Source organism: Carcharodon carcharias, chromosome 13, assembly GCF_017639515.1.
Source record: "Carcharodon carcharias isolate sCarCar2 chromosome 13, sCarCar2.pri, whole genome shotgun sequence".
Taxonomy (NCBI): Eukaryota; Metazoa; Chordata; class Chondrichthyes; order Lamniformes; family Lamnidae; genus Carcharodon; species Carcharodon carcharias.
The window spans coordinates 141119033-141144131 of NC_054479.1; the positions used below are offsets into that span (position 1 = coordinate 141119033).

Sequence of the window (25099 nt, forward strand, 5' to 3'; positions counted from 1 at the left end):
TTCCTTGTTCTATCAGCTGTTAGGACCAATTTTTCTTTTTCTACCTGATCTAAACCTGCCACAATCTTGTACACCCCTATCAAATCTCTGTTCAATCTCCTTTTTTTTTAATTCATTTATGGGATGTGGACATTGCTGGCTGGGCCAGCTTTTATTGCCCATCCCTAATTGCCTTTGAGAAGCTGATGGCGAGCTGCCTTCTTGAACCGCTGCAGTGTAGGTACACCCACAGTGCTGTTAGGGAGGGAGTTCCAAGATTTTGACCCAGTGACAGTGAAGGAACGGCGATATATTTCCAAGTCAGGATGAGTGGCTTAGAGGGGAACTTCCAGGGTTGGTGTTCCCATCTATCTGCTGCCCTTGTCCTTCTAGGTGGTAGTGATCGTGGGTTTGGAAGGCGCTGTCGAAGGAGCCTTGGTGAATTCCTGCAGTACATCTTGTAGATGGTACACACTGCAGCTACTGTGCGTCGGTGGTGGAGGGAGTGAATGTTTGTGGATGGGGTGTCAATCAAGCAAACTGCCTTGTCTGGATGGTGTCCAGCTTCTTGAGTGTTGTGGGAGCTGCACTCATCCAGGCAACCGGGGAGTATTCCATCACACTCCTTACTTGTAGATGGTGGACAGGCTTTGGGGAGTCAGGAGGTGAGTTACTCGTCGCACGATTCCTAGCCTCTAACCTAATCTTGTAGCCATAGTATTTATATGGCTAGACCAGATCAGTTTCTGCTCAATGGTAGCCCCCAGGATGTTGATAGTTGGGGATTCAGTGATGGTAATGCCATTGAACATTAAGGGGCGATGGTTGGATTCTCTCTTGTTAATGATGGTCATTGCCTGACACTTGTGTGGCGTGAATGTTACTTGCCATTTGTCAGCCCAAGCCTGGATATTGTTCCAGTCTTGCAGCATTTGGACATGGACTGCTTCAGTGTCTGATGAATCACGAATGGTGCTGAACATTGTGCAATCATCAGTGAACATCCCCACTTCTGACTAATGATGGAAGGAAGGTCATTGATGAAGCAGCTGAAGATGGTTGGGCCTAGGACACAACCCTGAGGAACTCCTGCAGTGATATCCTGGAGCTGAGATGATTTACCTCCAACGACCACAACCATCTGCCTTTGAGCTAGGTATGACTCCAACCAGCAGAGAGTTTTCCCATTGACTCCAGTCTTGCTAGGGCTCCTTGATGCCACAATCGGTCAAATGCTGCCATGATGTCACTCTCCCCTCACCTCGGGAGTTCAGCACTTTTGTCCATGTTTGAACCAAGGCTGTAATGAGGCCAGGAGCTGAGTGGCCCTGGCGGAAACCCAAACTGGGCGTCAATAAGCGAGATATTGCTAAGCAAGTGCCACTTGATAGCACTGTTGATGACCCCTTCCATTACTTTACTGATGGTCGAGAGTAGACTGATGGGGCAGTAATTGGCCGGGTTGTCCTGCTTTTTGTGTACAGGACATTCCTGGGCGAGGAGAACAATTCCATCTTCTCCAGCCTAACCTTGTAGATAAAATTCCTCATCCCTAGAACTATTCTGATAAATCTCCTCCACAACCTCTCATGGGCCCTCACATCCTTCCTAAAGTGTGGGGACCAGAACTGGATGCAATACTCTAGCTGCGGCCTAACCAGAGCTTTATAATGGTTCAGCATAACTTCCTTGTTTTTGTAATCAATAACTTAATTTATGAAGCCCAAGATCCCATATGCTTTGCTAACCACTCTCTCAATTTGTCCTGCCCCATTCAAAGACCTATGCACATAAACCCCAGGTCCCTCTGGTCCTGCAACACTTTAGAACTCTGCCATTAAGGCTATGTTGCCTCTCCCTGTCGCTTCTGCCATAATGCATTCTTCACACTTCTCTGTATTAAATTCTATCTGTCATTCAACTGCCCATTCCACTAGCCTATCTATCCTGGTGCAGCCAATCGGAATCATCCTCATTGTCTGCCACACCTTCAATTCTGGTAGCCTTGGCAGATTTTGAAAATTTTACTCTGTATTCAACATCCAGTAAGGGTAAATCACTACGTCACACTTCACACATTCCATACTCCCTGTCATTGAGGTTTGCCTCAATGGGCTGTAATTATTTCACCAACACAACTTGAACAAAATGCACTGAGGCAAGCAACAATTTATAACAAGTTATAATTTCATTGGGGTCAGTTTTAATTTCGGATCTTGGGCCTCTCAGCAGCAGTGTCTCCAATTTCCACTGAAGAATTGTAATTAGATCTAACTCTAGGCCACATTTTTGGAACATAATGAAAAGCAAGTACATAACGTAACCATAATAAGACCATAAGACGTAGGAGCAGAAATTAAGCCATTCGGCCAATCGAGTCTGCTCTGCCATACAATCATGTCTGATAAGTTTCTCAACCCCATTTTCCCACCTTTGCCCCGTAACCTTTGATCCCCTTACCAATCAAGAACCTATCTATCTCGGTCTTAAATACACTCAATGACCTGGCCTCCACAGCCTTCTGTGACAATGAATTCCATAGATTCACCACTCTCTGGCTAAAGAAGTTTTTCCTCATCTCTGTTCTAAAAGGTCTTCCCTTTACTCTGAGGCTGTGCCCTCGGGTCCTAGTCTCTCCTACTAATGGAAACATCTTCCCCACGTCCACTCTATCCAGGCCCTTCAGTATTCTGTAAGTTTCAATCAGATCCCCCCTCATCCTTCTAATCTCCATTGAGTATAGACCTAGAGTCCTCAAACGTTCCTCATATGTCAAGCCTTTCATTCCTGGGATCATTCTCGTGAACCTCCTCTGGACCCTCTCCAGGGCCAGAACATCCTTCCTGAGGTACGGGGCCCAAGATTGCTCACAACATTCTAAATGTGGTCTGACCAGAGCCTCATAAAGCCTCATATAAAATATATAATATTATATAATAATATAATAATAATATATAATATAACATAATATATAATAACATATAATGTGGCTTTATCTATCAGAGGAGGAGACCACTAACATGGCAAATCAAGCTTTCCAGTTAAAACATGAGAATCAGATCACTCACTGCAGTCAGAACGATTAGGCCCGCGTGACTTTCACATCAGTCATGGAAAAAATGGGAAAAGGATGTATTCAACAGCTGAAGTCAAATGGACAGGTGGGGAGGGTAGCCAATCCAGCAACACACAGGGCTCTGCTGTGAGCTCAGCTCATTACAGCGCAGGGCGGTTTTGTTTGTTAGTCTGACCAACTTCAGTGGAATGGGCTTCATGTTCTAAACTGCCAAAAAAAAAAGTTTGGTCCCGCTTTCATCAAATCGTTTCTAATCATTTCGGAAACTGAAATGAAACAGCAACAGATCCTGCATGTCGGTCTAGATGTAGATTATTATATTAATCAATCTTCCAAATCACTCTTCATGGTGCCTGACAATTAACTCCTGAGCTTCACGTTATTACTGCATTGCAGATTGCTAACTTTGGGAAAAAGGAACTTGGAACTTTTTTGAAGTTGGCCTTGGGTTGATTGCACTTACACTACAACAAGACCAAATGTCAACGGCTGTGGGTTCACCTCCTTAAATCAGGCTCCCAAAGCTTGCTTAGTTCAATGTCCTAAAGGAAGCGGGTGATTTTACTTCTAAGTTTATCCCCAATTTTTTGTGCTGAAAGAAGATAAAAACCATGTAACATTACTGCAAAAGCTACATATTTGTCAGATACAGTTTTGGTCTGATGTTATTTGATGCTTAGTGGCATTTATTTGTTTAAGTTATGATAGCATGCTTTAAAGAACTTTAAAACTTGGTGCATAATTGGTGGTTTCATCCTCTCTTGGGGGCTGATCTTCTTGCCATTAAACTCCCACCCTCTGGCCCTCTCTTTTAAAACCTCTCCCCTGCATTCACCGGCCTCCCATCATATTTGTGCCTTTGGATTCCTGCCTCTTTGTTAATTCTTCATTTCATGCTCTGCTTCCACCAGTAAACACCTCTCAGCAATACACTACACAACTGTGATATCAAGTCACACCACGGGAGGGATTTTCTGGCCCCCGACAAAGGCGGGCATCGTCGCGGGCGGCAAAGGAAAATTCGGAGAGCCGTTGATTTTTAACGGCTCTCCAAATTTTCCTGTCCTGCCGGCAATGATGCCCCCCTGTGTCAGGGCAGGAAAATCCCGCTCCAGGTCCAGAGTACAGAAACAGGCCATTCAGCCCAGCTGGTTTCTGCCAGGGTTTATGTTACACCCGAGGCTCATGAGTTTAGAGACATGGCTTCAGGGTAGAGATATGGCTATAGGTGGCGTAATGGTATTGTCGCTGGGCTAGTAATCCAGAGACCCAGGGAAAAGCTCTGGGGGCCTGGGTTTGAACACGGCCAGATGATGGAATTTGAATTCAATAAAAATCTGGAATTAAAATTCTAATGATGACCATGAAACCATTGTCGATTGTTGTAAAAACCTGCCTGGTTCACTCATGCCCTTTAGGGGATGAAATCTGCTGTCCTTACCTGGTCTGGCCTCCATGTGACTCCAGGTCCACAGCAATGTGGTTGACTCTTAAATGCCCTCTGAACAAGGGCAATTAGGGATGGGCCTGGCCAGTGACACCCACATCCCATGAATGAATAAAAAATAATAAAAGTTCGTAAAAACGTCAACCAGAGAATTAGTGAGCACCAGGCACGAGGGTAGAACTTCACTGCGCTCTTCACCAACAAACATGAATTTTAAAATTTTTTTTTACCCTTTCTTTCTAGCCTCGCTGTCAAAAGAACTGATAATCAACAATTGGTCTCCTACAAGAGTAGGAAGCATAGAACGATTTAGTAAAGATTTTCATTTAATTAGTGTTAAACAGTATTTGTTGCAGTTTACTTTCACTGTCAATGTATAGTATTGAAAAAGAGCTGGACGGACTGATGTGTAAGTTTGAGAGTGACTACAGGCAGTTCAGCTAAAGTGAGAAAGCAACTTTACTTTTAAAAAGTCAATACAAAGCACTACCCTTGATTTCTACACTTTCTTCACCCCATGGATTTGGTCCCTCTTTGCAGAAAGCAGTGAAAATAGCAGCACAAACACCATCAATATAGAGAATTGCACTGTGTAATCCAATGAATCTATCATTATTCCACTATGAATTTCACATTTCCACTCATTTTAGGAGGACTAATGCCAGCTCATTTTCCTAAGCTAAACAATGAGAAATTTTTAAAAAACTAAATTAACCGTGATTTAGTAAGAATTCTAAGAAAAACACGCAAAAAGGCCAAGACTCGAACCTTAATGGAGAATATCTGTTTCACTTGCAATTTCAATAAAATGTGATTCTAACCTCGCATGGATTCTGGAAATGTTTTATCCTCTCTAGGATAATGGGCATGTGAAATGGACTCTCAGCGAAGGCACTTCAGGCTGAGATGATTAATCCCTTTGACAAATATCAGTCGTTAATAGGGATAAGTATAGACTGAAGAAAAAAGACTCGCATTTCTATAGCGTCTTTCACGACCACTGGATGTCTCAAAGTGCTTCACAGCCAATTAAGCACTTCAGAAGTGCAATCACTGTTGTGGTGTCGGAATCAGGGGGAATCAGGGTATCTAGTTTACAAACAGCAAACTCCCACAAACAGCAACGTGATAATGACCAGATAAGCTGTGTTTTTTGTGTGTGATGTTGATTGAGGGATAAATATTGGCCAGGACACTGGGGATAAACTCTTCTGCTCTTCTCTGAATTAATGCCATGGGATCTTTGACATACACCCTGAGAGAGCAGAAGGGGCCTCAGTTCAATATATCGTTTGACAGAATGTACTAGCTCAGTGCTGCACTGAAATGTCAGCCTTGAGTTTTGTGCTCAAGCCTTTAGAGTGAGGCTTGAACCCACAACCTATTGACTCAGTTGGAAGAAAGTGCTATCCAATAAACCGCGGCTGCCACTAAATTTGTGCCGGTACAAGTGGTTTCTGTGTTGTGGGGCATAATATAAGAAGAGCAGCAGACTGAGCTAGGATTGTGGCAGTATGAGAGTGCCTAACAATTCTGGAGTTTGCTTTTAATACATTCAGAGGTCAGAACTTTCTGAAGCGATTAACGGATGGTGTAGAGTCAGGTTTTTATGCTGGGTCTGTGGGAGAAACCCACTTCATGGTTTATGGGGTTTTCATATTCTTCTATAAGTGGGAGAAAGGACATTTCGTGAATAAGATGCAACAGTGTCAGGGGCAACTCCAATGCATCCCGCGTGGATGCAGTCCCTATAACCACCATGGCTGGCAGCATCGCACAGTCCAGGCAGACTGAGTTTTCAGACTAATATGCTCCAAGAGGCATTTAAGGGGAATCTCAATAAACACATGAGGGAGAAAGGAATCAGAGGATCTGTTGATAGAGTGAGGTGAAGCAGAAAAAGTGAATAAAGAAAGACTTGCATTTATTTAACACCTTTCACCTCCTCAGGGCATCCCAAACTTTACAGCCAGTGAAGTACTTTGGAAGCAAAAACAGAAACAGAAATACCTGGAAAAACTCAGCAGGTCTTCCAGACCTGCTGAGTTTTTCCAGGTATTTCTGTTTCTGTTTTTGTTTCGGATTTCCAGCATCTGCAGTTTTTTGCTTTTATCTAAGTACTTTTGAAGCGTAGTTACTGTTATAATGCAGGAAACACAGCAGCCAATTTGCACGCAGCAAGATCCCAGAAACAGCACTGCGATAATTGCCAGATAATTTGTTTTTTGTGACGTTAATAACTGATGTCGTGGGGCAGGAGGAGACTCGAGTGAAGCATAAATATTGGCATAAACGAGTTGCTGCAATTTCTACGTAACATACGAGGTTCTGAAAACTGTGCAAGGCTATACCAGTTTTATTGAAGCGATCAAGTGCAAAGAATTTCAAAGATCTTCTTGATCCGGTTCTAAGATTTCCTACCACTTATTCCTCACACAGCAGCCTGTTCATCACATCAATTTGCTCTAATCAGAACACACGGACACAGCAGCTGTCTTGTGCTGCCTCCTGTGAAGGAAACGTGAAGAAAATCAGCTGCTTTGCCAAGCCACTACTTCTGGCCTGCTGACCCTCCTCAGGTACGGCTGCATTGAAATCAGAAACCCTGCAGAACTGAGTTCTGTCGAAGGGTCATGAGGACTCGAAACGTCAACTCTTTTCTTCTCCGCCGATGCTGCCAGACCTGCTGAGTTTTTCCAGGTAATTCTGTTTTTGTTTTCCACGGAAGTAAGGTGGGAGATGGAAGGAACTACACAGTTACTCTACCTGCTGTGCTGTCTGTAACGTATTGGTGTCTAATTTCAAATTGACAGTGCAGGAACTGCAGTTGCATAGACACACATATCTGAGGTGATTCTTTCTTCTGATTGTGCCCCCGCTCTCTCTCTCTTCTGATTCTTGCAGAGTGGGAAATTTGTGATTCGGATTAGCTGCAGGAACATTGACTGGTCCCAGGTTCACTGAAGGCAACACTAGATCCCCTGTTATTACCTGCCTGGAATCAACTAACCCAGAGTAAAACAGAAATCAAACTTAGGATCTTTTGTTTAAAGAGAGAAGGATTTTCTCTATGTGATCTGCATAACGAATCCTATAAAAACATTTTTCATAAGCAGCTTTGTGATTTTAAGAAAAAAATAAGGAACTTGCATTTATATAGCACCCCTCACCATCTCAAAGTGCTTTAGAGCCAATGCAGTAATCATAACAAAGCGGTGCTGCAGTCAATTAGTGCACGGCAAACTCCTGCAAACAGCAATGAAATATAGGCTAGGGCACTGGGGAGATTTCCCTCTACTCCTCTTCAAACAGTGACATGGGATCTTCTGAGCAGGGAGATGGCTCCTCGTTTTAATGTTTCATCCAAAAGACAGCACCTCCAACAGCACAGCATTCCCTCAGTATTGCACTTGAGTGTCAGCCTGGATTGTATACTCAAGTTTCTCAACTGAGATATAAAATTACAACCTTTAGAAGTGAGGGTGCTACCAAGTGAGTTACGGTTGACATCTACATAGAACACAAAGAATTCTCTACCTTTTTAAGCCTGTGGAGCCACTCGACAAATTGTAAATATTTAAGCCAAGAATAAAACTTTAAAAGTACAGCATCAAGACTACAATTTCAATAATTCAATTAATTTAAACTCATTTCTTCAACATGCTGGAGAAATAGTAACATAATCTGAGGCAAGGATGGAACAAGATAATTACTCTGAGAATAAACAAAAGCAGAATGCTGCAGACGCTGGAAATCTGAACTCAAAACAGAAAATGCTCAAAATATTCAGCAGGTGAGGCAGCATCCATGCAGCGAGACACAGAGTTGACATTTCAGGTGATAACCTCATCCTTTTTGTCATTTAATTCTCTCCTGTCACAGCTTCCTTTCTGTTCTCTCCCCCCTCCCCAATTTCCACCTGCTCAAAACATGCTACACCACTAACCGTTCTGACCAAAGGCCATCGATCTGAAACGTTAGCTCTGCGTCTCCCTTGACTCTGAGGTTAAATCTCTCCGAAGATTTCAGAACGTGTGCCTCACCTGATGACAGCAGGCTGCCGCTGCTTCCACTGATGATTTTGCCCTTACTTCCCATATTGGCGAGCTTGGACATCTTCAGCGTTCCAGTTTCCGTTAGATCAATGGCGATTTCGCTCAGGCTTCTTGCTGCATGAATTTTTGACTGGCAAAAGTAACAAAAGTCGTAAATAACGGGGCCAGAATCTTATTGCGCGTCCCACACAGGCTGGGCACCAGCACCAAGAACATGAACAACGTTTAAAACATAACCTGAACTCTGTAATGGAAGAGTTACGGCAGGGGAAGGATGAGCTTTGACGGACAAGTCCATCCTTCACTCCTTTTAGAAACTAAATCCACACTCGCGAGTTAAATGACAAAGAGGAACGAACCTACTGACGATCAGAATTATGCTGAGGAATGAAAGTTTCAAAGATCATAATTAGAGACCAAGCAGGGATTATACTAAACTCAATCCCGCACGGTGTTTCGTTACTGCTTTGGCCTTGGTCTCACTACACAAAAAATTAAAAGCTGACACTCCAGTGCAGTACTGAGGGAGTGTAGCACTGTCAGAGCACTCGTCTTTTGGATGAGATGTTAAACTGAGGTGCTGTCTGCTCTCTCAGGTGCAGATAAAGATCCCGTGACACTACTTTGATGAGCAGGAGAGTTCTACCTGGCCGCTACTCAGTCAACGTCATTAGAAAAAAGATTATCTGGTGATTATCACATTGCTGCTTGTGAGAGTTTGCTGTGTGTAAATTGGCTGCTGTGTTTCCTACATTATGACAGTGACCACGCTTCAGAAAGTGCTTCATTGTCTGTAAGGTACTTTGATACATCCAGTGGTCATGAAAGCTGCTACATAAATCAAAGTCATTTTTCTTCAGTCTGCACTTATCTGTATTAATGACGAATCCCTTTCCTAGCTAGATATCTGTTAAAGGAATTAATCACCTCAGTCTGAACTGCTTTTGCTGAGAGTCCCTTTCACATTCCCTTTATCCTAGAGAGGATAAACATTTTGCTGTGCACACTGAAAGCACCAGTGTAATACCCACCACTCTAGGTTTCTGTCCACCTACCCTGAAGGTGTTCATTGATAAAGCAGGTAGGATGCCCTGGGGTGAGGTTCTTCATGATCCAGGCAGTGTGCATCATCCTTGCAGACAAAGCAGTTGAGTCTAAATCACTGGTTCTCAAAATTTCTACAGTCGAAGGACCCCTTTTCAAATGGATTAATAATCATGGGCCCTTGCATCTAAATTATAATCCTACATAATAATCATGTAAAGGGCAGTTTAAAAAAGTTTTTAAGAAAACAGGTAAGTATTTATAGATATCAGTGAAGTGGATGTGCCTGGTCCTCACTACAGAGTCTGAATATCCTCAGACTAATGCTTGTCATCCCCCCATGTCTGCCTCACGCCAAGACCTTCTCATTCTTACTTTCATACAATCTCCTGGACCCACTGGAAAGCCTAAGGGTCTGCGGATCCCAGCTTGAGAGCCGGTCTAAATAACTGCAGACTGAGTAGCGAACAGCACCAAGGATCCTGGCTGATGGTTTCCCGCCCCCCCCCCCCCAGCTCTGCTGCCCAGCGATCCAGGCAAATTGCAGTGCCCAAACCACAGGCCGGCTAAGATTAGCCCAGACCAGTCACCGAGCTTGGGAAAGTCGGTCAGTTAAGGCTGGCTGGGCTGTGCATTCAGCAACTGCATCAAAGGGATTGCAGGGGAGGCAATACAAACTAATAATTTAGTCTGTACTCTGACATCTAGTGCAGAGTGGCATTTGCTTATAAGTAGCATTTTTAAGTTAAAAAAAAACTTCTGTAGATAATATGTCCAAAGGGCTATAACACTTAATCTAGGGTTATATTTTTACATTAATTTGTGCTCACCTTGCTTTGTTTCCTGTCCAGATAAAACTGATGCTGACTTATAGCCATTGCCCAAACTGACTTAATCAGAGCAGCACTGGCGTACCATGTATGTACGGCGATCCCACTGTGGCCAAAGGTTCTCCTGGTTACAGAAGCCCTGGGAACATAAACAGAAAGCAAGGTTGCTGCACGATTTTCCCTCCTATCCCAAGGGTGTATAGTGTTACCATTCACAGCAGTTTGATCATTGCAAGATGAATCCCTTCCCCTCGCCTTGAACGTTAGCAGCGTTCCCTCCTCCTCCCACTGGATTTTTGCGTTCACTTGTTCAAAAAATTCCAGTCAATCCCACGATCTTAATCAGAGCGACTAATCTACTTGAAGAAGCTTTGTTTGCAAGTTCAAAGTAAACACGGGCTACAAGCCTGCTTACACCATCTTTACACTCACTGTTAGCAAGTTGCATACGATGTTAGAGTAGCAAGTATTCCAAATTTTTGGAAGCAACCTGCTTGTGTTCCAAGAGTACGGAAGCAGGCAGTGTTCAGACTAGAATGGTTATGCCATAATAAACCAGAGCCGTACTGCTTTACTTTACCTGCGTGGGTCATGGACTTCCACAGAAAATTTCTTCTCCCTGAAGTACAGGTTCTCCAATTGCCTCCATTGGAAAATCTTGTCAAGACAAAGAATTGAGAATGAAAGCCATCTGTTATTTTACCCTTCTTAAAGACATAAACAATGCTCTCTTCAGATCTCCTGCACTCACATGTCTGCCCTTTCACAAACTCTCTGCACCTTCTCCCTCTCCTCCCTCTGCCAAATGCAGGGAGAGAGAAAAAAAATGACAGGACTGCGAACGGCTTTCAAACACTTTGGGTGTGTTTTCCTGAGGACTTTTTTTTCTCCTTAAGAAAAACAGCTAAAGAGTCCCTTCCGGGAGTCTGCTTTCCCTCTTCATTTTCCACACAATTCCTACAACACTAGTGTTTTCCTGGAGCCACAGGCTTCTTGCTGCTGAGCAGTAAGCAAAACCAGCTGTGACTCAGTGCCAGAGGACGGCTGAATATAATTTCTTAGCCTCATGAACTGGTTGGAAGTAAAAGATGGGAAGACATTTAATCATATGCCCCTTATGGGACCTAACTTCCTGCTCACTAATCTACAATAGCTCCTGACATGTACTACAGCGAGCAGCAAGCACAATAAAAGCATTAAGGGTGGAGCTTCTTCAGAAACCCTTACAATCAGCCAAAAATAAAACAATATCTATGATAACAATGCAGCAGACTGCTCAGCCTTTCTAAAATAGAGAGAAAAGAAACTCAGTCTTCCCAACTCAGTGAAGTGACAATTCCCAAGCTTTGCTTTCAACTGTTTCCTTTCACTGAATTTTTTTTTTTTTTGCTTAGTTTCTGGTCGCTGTTGAACGGACATATGCTAATGAGGGATTTTAAGCCCCCCTTAACGGCGGAGGTTCAGGAATTTCAAACATGCCAGATGTTTGTGTTGTGAGAATTTCCAGCTGAGACCACATGAGGGTTGTGTCAAAGGCGGGAGGGTCTACCATCTGTGACTCCTGGGCAGTGTCACACAGAGAGGAGACGAGCTCCAGATGCCGGCGATGAGAGCTGCTCTCGACAAATTCTGAATGGAAGCGGCAGCGCAGCGCGGCTCAGCCTCTTCCAGCATCGAGGCTGCTCTGCATTAGACTCGTAAGATAACAAGGAAGCATGGAAGACATGGAGAGCAAGCCTATCAAACTTGCTCCTTTCTTTCCACAAGTCACGTGTCGTACATTCTATCCCCAGCCAGTTAACTGAGAAAACGAAATAGAAACAGGAGAAGCTGAAAAGGGGTTTGTCGGCATCTGAAGGGAGAAGTGATACATTAATGTTTCATTCAGCAGCCGCTCTTGAGAAAGGGTCAATACTAGAAGCTTTAATCTGGGTTTATTTTTTCAGATGCTCACAGCCTGAAATGCTTTCCCAGCGTTTTTATGTTCTATTTCAGGTTCTGTATCACTTGCAGCATCAGTAAAACATTATTCTGCAATGATTCCTCTTACTCTTTTACAATGCAAAGTAAAATGGCTAAACACACATGCCTTTTCTCATGGCCGTTGCCTACCGTCTATCTGCATTTTGCGTTTCCCACAGTATTTAATCATCTCCACCTATATTTCTTCCAATGATCCCTATTTGTTCTGCTCCCGATACTCATGCGATATTCATCTAGCTGTGCTTGTGAAGGTATTAATCGACAAAGCCATTAACTCCTACACGGGCGTGCCACTACTAACAGCATTACCAGCAAAAGTCAAATGCAAGGTGAGCACCCCATCTTTAAGCAAGATTTCTACTATTTTTTATTCATTCATGGATGCCGGTGTCACTGGCTAGACCAGCATTTATCGCCCATCCCTAACACTCCCTTGTTCAGAGGGCAATTCAGAGCCAGCCACATTGCTGTGGGTCTGGAGTCACATGTAGGCCAGACCAGGTAAGGACAGCAGATTTCCTTCCCTAAAGGGCATTAGTGACCCAGATGAGTTTTTACAACAATCGACAACAGTTTCATGGTCAGCCTTGGGCTTTCAATACAAAGAACGAAGAACAAAGAAAAGTACAGCACAGGAACAGGCCGCTCGGCCCTCCTAGCCTGGGCCGATCATATCGCCCGTCAACCAGAACATTTTGCACTTCCAGGGTCCGTATCCCTCTATTCCCATCTTATTCATGTACTCGTCAAGCTGCCTCTTAAACACCACTATCGTACCTGCTTCCACCACCTCCTCTGGCAGCGAATTCTAGACACTCACTACCCTCTGCGTAAAAAAACTTGCCCCACACATCTCCTCTATAGTTTTCTCCTCTCACCTTAAATCTATGTCCCTTAGTAAGTGACTCTTCCACCCTGGGAAAAAGCTTCTGACTATCTACTCCGTCCATGCCACTCCTAATTTTGTAAACTCCTGTCAAGTTGGCCCTCAATCTCCGTCGCTCTAACGAGAACAATCCGAGTTTCTCCAACCTCTCCTCATAGCTAACAACCTCCAGACCGGACAATACCAGATTTTTATTGAATTCAAGTTCCACCATCTGCTGTGGTGGGATTCGAACCCAGGTTCCCAGAGCATTACCGTGGGTCTCTGGATGACCAGTCCAGTGACAATACCACGACATCATCACCTCCCCGTGATGCCCATGACCTCTCAAAAGCTGTCTTGTTAATTAATCAAATGTTGAACGCAGCAGTCATGAAACAAGCGTGGAAACATGCCGCTGGATTTTGACAAAGGTTTGCTACATGAACATAATACCATCTTGTTTTTTTGATGTGTTGCACCAGCATCTCAACTTTCACTGTAGATTTCCAGTCATCCTTTTTTTTTGGTGGGGGGGCTTCTCAAAACACAGATTCAGAATCACAGGTCCCATCCTTTAAATCTGGGTTGTGCAAAAATCTCAGAAATATGCGGCTGTGACATTATCTGTTTCCTGTGCTGTTTCCCTCAGTCCCACAGCCTTGGCGAGATGTGTGCGCAGATATGTTTATTTATTCATAATAGCGTAAACACTTGTCTGACTGCACCATGAGCTACCATCAGGGAACACAGGATCGATCAGAAGATTGCTGAATGCATAAGCTGGGAAATAGTTAATATTTTATAAAGGAAAGGGAGCTCGGGGCAGACAATGAAAACCAATGAGGGAGGATATCGCTGGGGTAGCATGCTGGTAATTTTATTAAAATGGAAGGAAAAGAGATCAAGCTTTCTGAATGTTTCTGTTGCAGACAGAAACCATTCCAAGGAAAATACTGTGAAGGAGAGAGCTGCATTTAAAAATATTCCCACATTTCTCTTTGCTCAGAACCTAGTATACACGCTTGTATAAAGGACACCAGGTTGTGGTGGAGTAAAACAAGAGAGAATCTAACCATTTCCCCTTGACGACATTCAATGGCATTACCATCGCTGAATCCCCCACTATCAACATCCTGGGGGTTATCATTGAACAGAAACTGAACTGGACTAGCCGTATAAATACTGTGGCTACAAGAGCAGGTCAGAGGCTAGGAATCCTGTGACGAGTAACTCACCTCCTGATTCCCCAAAGCCTGTCCACCCAGCTGCATTGGCACAAGTCAGGAGTGTGATGGAATACTCTCCACTTGCCTGGATGAGTGCAGCTCCCACAACACTCAAGAAGCTGGACACCATCCAGGATAAAGCAGCCCACTTGATGGGCACCCCATCCACAAACATTCACTCCCTCCACCACTGTTACACAGTGGCAGCAGCGTGTACCATCTACAAGATGCACTGCAGCAAATCACCGAAGACTCCTTAGGCAACACCTTTCAAACTCATGGCCTCAGCCACCCAGAAGAACAAGGACAGTGGACACCTGGGAACACCACCACCTGGAAGTTCCCCTCTAAGTCACTCACCATCCTGACTTGGAAATATATCGCCATTCCTTTACTGTCGCTGGGTCAAAATCCTGGGATTCTCTTCCTGACAGCACTGTGGGTGTACCCACACCACGTGGACTGCAGTGGTCCAAGAAGACAGCTCACCACCCCCTTCTCAAGGGTAATGAGGGATGGGGAATAAATGCTGGGCTTGCCAGTGATGTTCTGATCCCATGAATATACAGAAAAAGTACTTGCACAGATTTTGCAACATGCATTAAGTACATTCCAACATTACACAGAAACAGGCCATTCAGCCCAACTGGGCCATGCTGGTGTTTATGCTCCACTCGAGCATCCTCCCATCCCTCTTCATCTCACCCTATCAGCTTAATCGTCTATTCCTTTCGCTCTTATGTGTATATGTACTATTCGCCTCAACTACTCCCGTTGGTAGCGAGTTCCACCTTCTTGATTCTCTGTTAAAAAGGTCCTCCTGAATTCCTGATATGTTCACAATAGACCCAGCTGGCTTCATATTTTTGCAAAATTGTTACATCTTCAGAGATTGTTTGGACCTGGCCCACTTCAACTGCTATTCGATTTCACCCAATGACAGAGAGAAGACCTTTGACAAGAATCAGAAGTTGCCTCCAACATCTCAGTTCATTTTATTCTCTAAATTAAGGAGACCTGCATTTTGCAACACAAATAATTGCAATTATTTGTACACTGAAATGATTGGAATTGTGCAATCCTTTTATTATTTTATACTTTATTTTAATGATTGTCTATAACTTTGTCATGAATTACGGTTATGTGTTTTACTTGCATCATCATCACTATTTACCGCTTGATGATGTTTCAAAAAACCGATTGTCCATCTCTCTATCTATCTCGTCCATTAGTCCTAACACTCTTCAGTCAACTGTTCAACCTTGGCTGTGTTAACTGCTCTGTACTTGATGATATTTTTCTCTGTGACTATCGACAGTCCTCTTTATTCTCCACATGTGGTCTGGTCTGTTTGTTATTCGCTTAATTCGCGACCCACCCATTCTGCACTTGATGTCACCTCTCTGTTGACTGCTCAGCATTTGTTGATCAACCTCATTTGCTCTCTTGGTGCAGTTCAGTCTTTTTGGTCTTTGAAAGAAGGACTTGCATTTATATAACGGCTTCTACGATACAGGATGCCCCAAAGCTTTATGTCCAATTTCGTGTAGGCACTGCTGTAGTGTAGGGTACATGACAGTTAACTAGCCCAAAGCAAGCTCCCTCAAATGGCAATGGGACAATGACCAGATACTCTGCTTTGGGGTTGTTGATTGAGGGATAAATATTGGACAGGACACCAGGGAGAACTCCCCTGCTTTTCTCTGAAATAGTTCTTTAATGCCCACAATGGTTCAATGTCTCATTCAAAAGACAGCATCCCCAACAGTGCAGTGTTCCCTCAGTATTTCACTGGGGTGTCAGCCTCCATACTCACACTCAGGTTTCTGAAGCAGGGTTGAACCCACAACCTTCAAAGTTAGGATGGAAATGCTACAAACTGAGCTATGGTTGACACTTGGCCAGAACATGGCCCTTTCTGCTCTGTCGCGGTGCTTGCAGAGCAGTGGGAAACACTCGGATACCTTTGGCACAGCGAATTCTCCACATCTACTCAGAACATCAGGGGAGCAGCTCACAGCTGCAAAGTCTAAAAAGAAATAATCAGGCCTGCACTATTTAGCTGAGTGGCTTCCGGCTCTAACCTTTATATCAGAATCAAGCCTTAGTGAATAAAAACATGTGTTCCAAATCATGTATGATGTAATGAATGTCTCAGTGTGCTTAAAAACATACATAGCAACCAACAAAACAGATGTGAGTAAATACTGCTGTCTGTAATGCAAATGCAGAGCAATACCAAGAATTACACTGCTAATATTTCCAAGGAATATCATTTTTAAATAGACTCAGAAGTGGAATCTTCATATGACAGATGGATAAGGAAAAAGGTAATATTCAAAATTGTTTTCATTCATCTTCTGCTGTGTCAGTGGGTAAATTAACCTTTTTATTTGCTCGTGGGAAGTGGGCATCGCTGGGTAGGCCAGCATTTATTACCCATCCCTAATTGCCCTTGAGAAGGTGGTGGTGAGCTGCCTCCTTGAACCGCTGCAGTCCATGTGGTGTAGGTACACCCACAGTGTTGTTAGGGAGGGAGTTCAGGATTTTGATCCAGTGACAGTGAAGGAACGGCGATATATTTCCAAGTCAGGACGGTGAGTGACTTGGAGGGAAACTTCCAGCTGGTGGTGTTCCCATCTGCCTGCTGCCCCTTGTCCGCCTAGGTGGTAGGGGCTGCGGGTTTGGAAGGGGTTGTTGAAAGAAGCTTGGCGAGTTGCTACAGTGCATCTTGTAGATGGTACACACTGCTGCCACTGCACGTCGGTGATGGAGGGAGTGAATGTTTAAGGTAGTGGATAGGGGTGCCAATTAAGTGGACTGCTTTGTCCTGAACGGTGTTAGGACATAGGAACATAGGAGCCTAGGAACAGGAGTAGGCCATTTGGCCTGTCAAGTCTGCTCTGCCATTCAATTAGATCATGGCTGATCATCTACCTCAATGCCGCTTACCTGTACTATCTCCGTATCCCTTGATGTCAATAGTCTCTAGAAATCTATCGCTTTCTGTCTTGAACATGCTCAATGATTGAGTTTCCAAAGATTCACCACCCTCTGAGTGAAGAAATTCCTTCTCATCACAGTCTTAAATGGCCTACTCCTTATCCTGAGGCTATGTCCCTGGTTTTAGACTCATCAGCAAGGGGAAACATCTTACCTACATCCATCCTGTGGCACCCTGTAAGAAACTTGTAAGTTTCAATGAGGTCACTGCTCATTCTTCAAAACCCTAGGCAATACAGAACCAGCCTTCTCAATCTCTCCTCGTACGACAATCCCTCAATCCCAGGGATTAAGCTGGTGAACCTCTGTTGCACTCCCTCTATGGCAACTCTATCCCTCCTTAGATAAGGAGATTAAAACTGTACACAACAGTCCAGGTGCGGTCTCACCAAGGCCCTATATAACTGCAGCAAGACATCTTTACTCCTGTACTCAAATCCCCTTGTAATGAAGGGCAAATACCATTTGCCTTTCTCATTGTTTGCTGCACCTGCATGTTAGCTTTTAGTGACTCATGGACAAGGACACCCAGGTCCCTTTGGACACCCACACTTCCCAACCTCTCACCATTTAAGAAATATTCTGCCTTTCTGTTTTTTCTACCAAAGTGAATAACTTCAGTCTTATTCACATTATATTCCACCTGCCGTGTTCTAGCCCATTCACTTAACCTGTCCACATCCTCTTTAAGCCTCCTTATAAATTGCATTCCCACCCAGTTTGCTGCTATCAGCAAATTTGGAAATATTAACAATGGATCCCCGCATCCAAATCATGTTGAGCTTCTTGAGTGTTGCTGGGTGCCAAAGGGTGTGGTGCTGAACTGAGTAGGTCCCAGGTTTGATTCTTTGACCATTAGTTGATATAACTTGGGGCAATGACTCGAGTTGATGGGTTGCACTCTACCTGGGCCAAGGTAAGGCCACGGTCCATACTGCTGACCCAACATGTTGGAAAGTGTAGCTAATTGGGAGAAGCGACCATCAATTGATGCTCCTGTTGTTGAATAGCTCATTGCCAGCCTTCTATGTGAGGAATGGCCACTGGGACAAGGATATGCGAAGGCTGGAGCTTAAGGAACGGGTATCGCTGTAAATACAGGTTCTGTCGCACGCTCAATCTATTTGAACCACGCTTCCTGTTGTTAAATAAGCACCAATGATGATCTGCTGCTTAATGAATTGTGCTCAAAGAAAAGGCCAGGGATAGTAAATACAGAGAAACATCTTCTCACATTGCAGACATGACGAGTTGATTAACCAGCACAAATGATTAATGACCACGATAGGTTAATTCAGTAGTTCAATATGCTTGTGCATATTGCAGGTGCTGTACTCTCAAAGCAACTCACTCCAAGCAGAGCTTGGTGACATTAGGTGAAAAGGCAAGGATTTTATTTCATAATTTTATGCAAATGTAAGTAGACAGATGCATCCTTCATTAAAATACTAACTGTATGCAAATTGCATGAATGACAGGTTTTTGCCAGCATATATTCCACAGGCCGGTTTTCCTGTCTGAATTTCAGGAATGAGGGATGAATTCACCGCTGTGGTGTATGTAGCAGAAGATTAAGGATGTTTGCTGGCTGAGTCGTTGTTGTATATTTTGTGACTGTTCTTTTTCCTAATGTTAACTAACATCAGACTGTGAATATAAATGGTTTCAAAATGATTGTGAAGGATGGAAACATTTCCTGAAAAAAAATAGCCTGTGCCAACCTCACCTCAAAGTTATCAAAGGTGTCATCAAACAGTTGTGGTGAGGCACAAGAAAGGAAGAAGACAAGGACATTGAGCCTCTCCAACCTGTTCTCAGCTGTGGCTCAGCTGTTAGCACTCTAAGTTTAAAGTCAGGAGGATGTGGGTTCATAGTCCCACCCCAGGAATTGAGCATGAAAGTTAAGGCAATACTCCAGTGCAGAATGGAGGGAGTGCTGCACTGATGAACATGTTGCTGTTCTGGTAAAATGCTTGCTGAAGTCCCATCTGCTTTTCTCTACTGGATGTAGAAGGTCCTGTGGCACTTTTGTGAAGAACAGCAAGGGAGTTATCCCTGGTGTCCTGGTCAATATTTATTCCTCAATCTTCATCACTGGATTAACAGGTCATTATCACATTGCTGCTTGTGGGAGCTTGCTGTGCGCAAATTGGCTGCTGCATTTCCTACACAAGAGACAGCACTTTAAAAGTGTTTAATTGGCTATAACAATGATTAGGGATTTCCTGTGGTCATGAAAGGCGCTATATAAATGCAAGTCTCTCTTTCCTTTTATTGCTTTCAATAATAATTGACAGAAAGGGTAACAGAACAGGTAAAGATAAACCCATAGCAGTCCAAATAACTGACAGTAAAAATTCTAGCATCGCCCTATACAGAGCGGTGGAAAACATTCCTAACTCTCAGTATTCTGTAAAGCTGGATACATAACAAGCTGCCAACCAGGCTCATCTGCACCTCCCCCTCCTCCTCCTCCATCAAGCAATTCAATCCCCCAGTGCAAATGTCCTCAGTCCTTAAGAAGTGAGATCCCTTCCTGTTTGCTGATCACATGTCACAGTGCACAACCCAGCCTCACTTTCTTCAGGAACCAGGCCCACTAATGGATTCAAGATGTTCCCTTGGCAGCAGCACTGGTTCCTCAGGGACACTACACTGCACATGGTTTCAAAATGATTCTCCTAATTTTAGTCACAGATTCCAAGTTGAATTTAGAACCACTGCTCTCTCTATAGAGCAAAATTCCACTGACAGCCCTTTGGAGGCTTCTAAGTTTTTAACAAAGTAAATGCTTCCAAACTAGAAGGTTCTAGTTGTAAACGTTCAATTTTTGAATAGGATAACTCCTGCCGTTCGAATCCACAAATATTGCAGGGTGGAACCCCACCCCCCCCCCCACTGCTGTCCAGCCTAAAGAGAGGGGGTTTCCTCAGTGGATATGACCTCTTCCAACCAGCTCCAACAGCACAGCACTTGCCCTCATCAGTTATGATCAACAGCGAGATCCTGGAGAATGTGGATCGTTTTCCGTATCTTGGGAGCCCTCTCTCGACAAAGGCAGACATAGGTGGCAAAAGTCATCAACGCCTCTGATGTGCTGGCTCAGCCTTTGATCAACTTAGGAAAAGAATGTTTTAGGACGAGGAGCTCAAACCCGAGACTAAGATCCTGGTTTACCAGGCAGCTGCGACCCCTATGGTCCAATATGCTTCGGAGCCTTGCACAACATACTGGAGATGTACCACCAACAGGTGTCTTTTCAAGATCCTCCAAATCCCATGACACAAAAGCAGCATCCAATAGCAGCATCCTCTCCCGAGCCAACTTGCCCAGCGCTGAGACGCTAGTCACTCAAAAGCAGCTCCGCTGGGCAGGACATGAAGTTCGTATGCCTGACTCCGGACTCCCAAGGCAACTGTTTGGAACTCGGGCATGGCAGGACATGCCCAGAACGTTAGTGAAAGTGGTTTAGGGATGTCCTTAAAGCATCCCAAAAGAGGCAAACATCCCTGCTGACTCATGGGAGACCCTGGCTTGTGGACCGGCCTCCATGGGAAAGGTTTATTCGGGGAGGCACCGAGCACATCAAGAGACTTTTGTCTGGAACGTGCAGAGGCAAAGCTGAGGCATCAGAGGGAGTGTGTACTAACTTGTAAACAACCCACCTATCCAACCCCTGCCCCACATGTGACAGAGTCTGCAGATCATGCCTTGGATTTATCAGCCGTCTCAGAATCCGGAGCGGAAACAAGTCACCTTCGATCCCAATGGACTACCTAAGAAGAAGGTGAATGGAAGCTGGCAAATAATCATAACAGTCCCCTTGGTCCTCATATAAGGCCAATCATTAAGACCATTAAGACATTTTCTACCACCACCTTACTTTGCCTTTGTCTCCGCTCATCTGCTGTTGAAACTCTCATTCACGCCTTTGTAACTTCTAGACGTGACGATTACAATGCACTCATGGCCGGCCTCCCACATTCCACCCTCTGTAAACTTTAACTCATTTCAAACTTTACTGCCTCTGCCTTAACTCGCACCAAGTCCCCTTCATCTGTACCCCCGTACTCACTGACCTACATTGGCTCCTGATTACGCAATGTCTTGATCTTAAAATTCTCATCCTTGTTTTCAAGTCTTGCCATGGTCTCTCTCTGTGATGGGGGAAGATGGTGGCTTAGTGACAATGTCATTGGACTAGGAATCCAGAGATCCAGGCTAATGCTCTGGGGACATGGGTTCAAATTTTTTTTTAATCCGTTTATGGGCTGTGGGCTTTGCTGGTTAGGCCAGCATTTATTGCCCATCTCTAATTGCCCTTGAGAAGGTGGTGGTGAGCTGCCTTCTTGAACCGCTGCAGTCCATGTGGTGCAGGTACACCCACAGTGCTGTTAGGGACTGAGTTCCGGATTTAGACCCGGTGACAGTGAAGGAATGGTGATATATTTCCAAGTCAGGGTGGTGAGTGACTTAGAGGGTGTAATAATTGTGGTTTTGTTAAATGTTGGACTGTACCTTCAAAAATTGTTCCGTGATTAAATCACATGATCTGTGCAAACCAATATGTTAACAGCAGTGGCTACCTCCACAGTCAGTGTAGAGATAGAGATGGAGTTGAAAGCACATGTGTAGTTGCTGCTGGCTTTATTGTAAATAAACCCAATGTTTCCACTTAGAAAGTTGTCTGCAGATCAACTCTATTACAAACAGGAGACAAGGCCACAGTACAACACAGGGAAACTTCCAGCTGGTGGAATTTAAATACAATTAATAAATCTGGAATATAAAGATAGGTTCAGTAATGGTGACCATGAAACTATCACTGGTTGTTGTAAAAACCCATCTGGTTCACTGATGTCCTTTAGGGAAGGAAATCTACCATCTTTACCTGGTCTGGCCTATGTGTGATTCCAGACCCACAGCCATGTGGTTGACTTTAACTGCCCTCTGAAATAGTCTACCAAGCCACTCAGTTCAAGGGCAATGCTAGATGGGCAACAAATGCTGGCCTAGCAGGTGATGCTCAATCCTGTGGATAAAAAAAACTCCTCCAGTCTTACAATGCTTCACGATACCTGCACTCAAATAATTCTGGCCCCTTCAGCATCCTTGATTTTAATCACTCGTGGCTGTGTCTTCAGCTGCCGGGGTCCTAAGCATTGGAATTCCCTCCCTAAACCTCTGTCTCTCTACGTTTCCTTACTCCTTTACAACGCTGCTTAAATGCTTAAAACCTAGCTCATTGATCATGCTGTTAGTCATCCGTCTTAATATTGTCTTATTGGGCTCAGTGTTAAATTTTGCTTTATAAGGCTTCTGTGAGTGCTGTGCAGCGTTTTATTGTGTTAAAGATGCTATATGAATACAAATTATTGTTACAGGGATACCCCTAAGCACTGGAATAAAACTAAGCACAGCAAAATTAACAAAGTGAATTTTTTTTGATTTGCCAGGCCAATTTACTTCAGACTGACGCTAGGACTCTGTAATCATTTTTCCATCTTCATACTCTTCTGATGGATAATTAAGAAGGTGGATCATTGGGAGTGACTCCAATTGACCCTCCTAATTAAGCCACCTAGTTACAAAATAATGCTTATGAATGAACACCTCAAGGCGCAGTTTAAAAATAAGGGGTCGCCCATTGAAGATGAAAATGAGAAGGAATTTCTTCTCTCAGAGGGTTGATTGTCTGAATTTGCTTACTTAGTGAGCAGTGGAGGCTGGGTCATTGAATATATTGAAGGCTGAGTTAGACAGATTTTTGATTGACAAGGGAGTCAAAGGTTATGGGGGAGAGGCAGGAAAGTGGCATTAAGATCAAAACCAGGTCAGCCATGATCTTATCAGATGGCGGAGTAGGCTTGAGGGGCCGAATGGCTGACTCCTGCTCCTATTTCTTAGGATCTTATCTTACCCACTAGGGATGGAGAATGAATTTGGCATTGTGTGCAATACCCACAGCTTGAAGGCAAAACAAAAATAACAACTCTCGATGTTGTCACAGTCTCTGCTGATGGGAATGGCAAGTCTATGAGGGCGTGGAGCGTTGTGTGACAGACATGTGTAGCCGGGGAGCCAGAATCTGGTGCTACCAGTGGCCATTTATCCTTCCTGTCTGCAGTGTTTTGTCTCCAAACGGTCGAACGAAAAACCGCCACTCCAGTGGGCCCCGGAGGTAGTCTAATGCAACTGGGACAGAATGCAATTGGCCGAATCCATCTCCCCTTCTAAATACTGTTGAAGCTCGGTGAATTCAAAATTTCAAAACTGTGACTGTTAGGTACTGGTTGGGTAAGGGTATGAAGGGGTATGGAAGCCAGGCAGGTAAACGGAGTTAAGTTACTTATCAGCTATGTTCTGATTGAATAGCGGAACAAGTTTGAGGGGCTGAATGGCCTCCGCCTGTTCCATAGGAACTGTAGCAGAATCCTGGAAGGGTGCAGCACATGCAATATCTGAAGCAGAATGCAACACAGAATAATCAGGGAATAATGCAGCTGTTGCAGGCCCCTTGACCGAGAAAACGGTTTCCAATTTAGATTCACTGAGGTGAAAGTAACATTATCATCGTCTGGAAGTGTCTGGCAAACCAAAGAGGAGCAGAAGGCATGTGGATCCCTTTAAGATCTGGATCACAGTTCAGGTATTTCCACATCATGACCAGAATTTTTCACTGAGCGATGGGGGCGCGCCCAACCCACTCGCGTGTAGAATAGCGCATGACGACCTCAGGTGAGCGTCCCGACCTCATTGCGGAATTGTGCAACATTTCAGTCGGCGGGTGCTTGCCAAACATTGGAAGCACACCCGCCGACAATTAAGAGGGCTGCTAAGCCCATTAACGGCGCAATTAAACCGGGGATTTTCTCTGCCCATCCAACATTACGGTTGGCGGGCGGGTGAATCGGCCAGGCGGCCTTTGCATTTTTCAGGAAACCTCATCCAAGGGCAGGATAAGGTTTCCGTTATTAAATTAAAAAAAAAATCTACGCACAGAATTTTTAGAATGTCTACGCTCAGGTGTCGGCTAGTGTTGCGCCGGCATTTTGTTTTGGTATTTTAAAATTTTTATTTATGGCTTTTGGATTCTTCAGCTCCCCGAAGCAGCTCTCTGCCTTCAGGGAGCTTTCATTTCGCCCTCCCCTGCGCCCACGCTGCCTTCAGCGCTCGTCCTCCTCCCGCCCCCTACCCAGGGCAGCGCTGATCATACCAACCTAAAAATCCGGCCCCATGTCTATTATGATTTACTCAAGAGGTTCAAAGCTGCTGTGGCAACATGCACTTTTATATGCACGTCATAGTCTACACCTAGGAATAGAATCTCTCCAGCTCTTATTACATAATACTGGCACATGTTGGAAGGATTTACAGGTTGATATTCAATCCTGTCTGGCCATGAAGTGCTGGAGTGGGATTTGAATTTGAAACTTCTGGGTTCAGAGGCAGGGATGCTACCCAGTGCACCACAAGACCACCTCTCTCTACATCACGTAGACCTGAGCTATACGATATAGATTGCTGACAGGCAACAGCTACAGCTACAACCAAACCTTTTTGGCCACAGGCACTAACTTTCGTAGAA

General features: G+C 44.3%; 1 protein-coding gene across 3 annotated transcripts in view; it reads right to left on the reverse strand.

Annotated features, from left to right (window-relative positions):
• Nucleotides 1–25099, reverse strand: part of frmd4a (FERM domain containing 4A) — a 559644-nt gene that overhangs the window by 63679 nt on the left and 470866 nt on the right. For 2 of the 3 annotated variants that reach the window (XM_041203005.1, XM_041203004.1), the window contains exons 12-14: nt 11012–11088; nt 10432–10570; nt 8546–8687 (exon numbers count right to left, since the gene is read on the reverse strand). In XM_041203005.1, coding sequence (XP_041058939.1) covers nt 8546–8687; nt 10432–10570; nt 11012–11088 — 358 coding nt within the window. Of the gene's footprint in view, nt 1–8545; nt 8688–10431; nt 10571–11011; nt 11089–11182; nt 11258–25099 lie in introns of those variants that run through there. The other variant, XM_041203006.1, reaches the window with a different exon arrangement.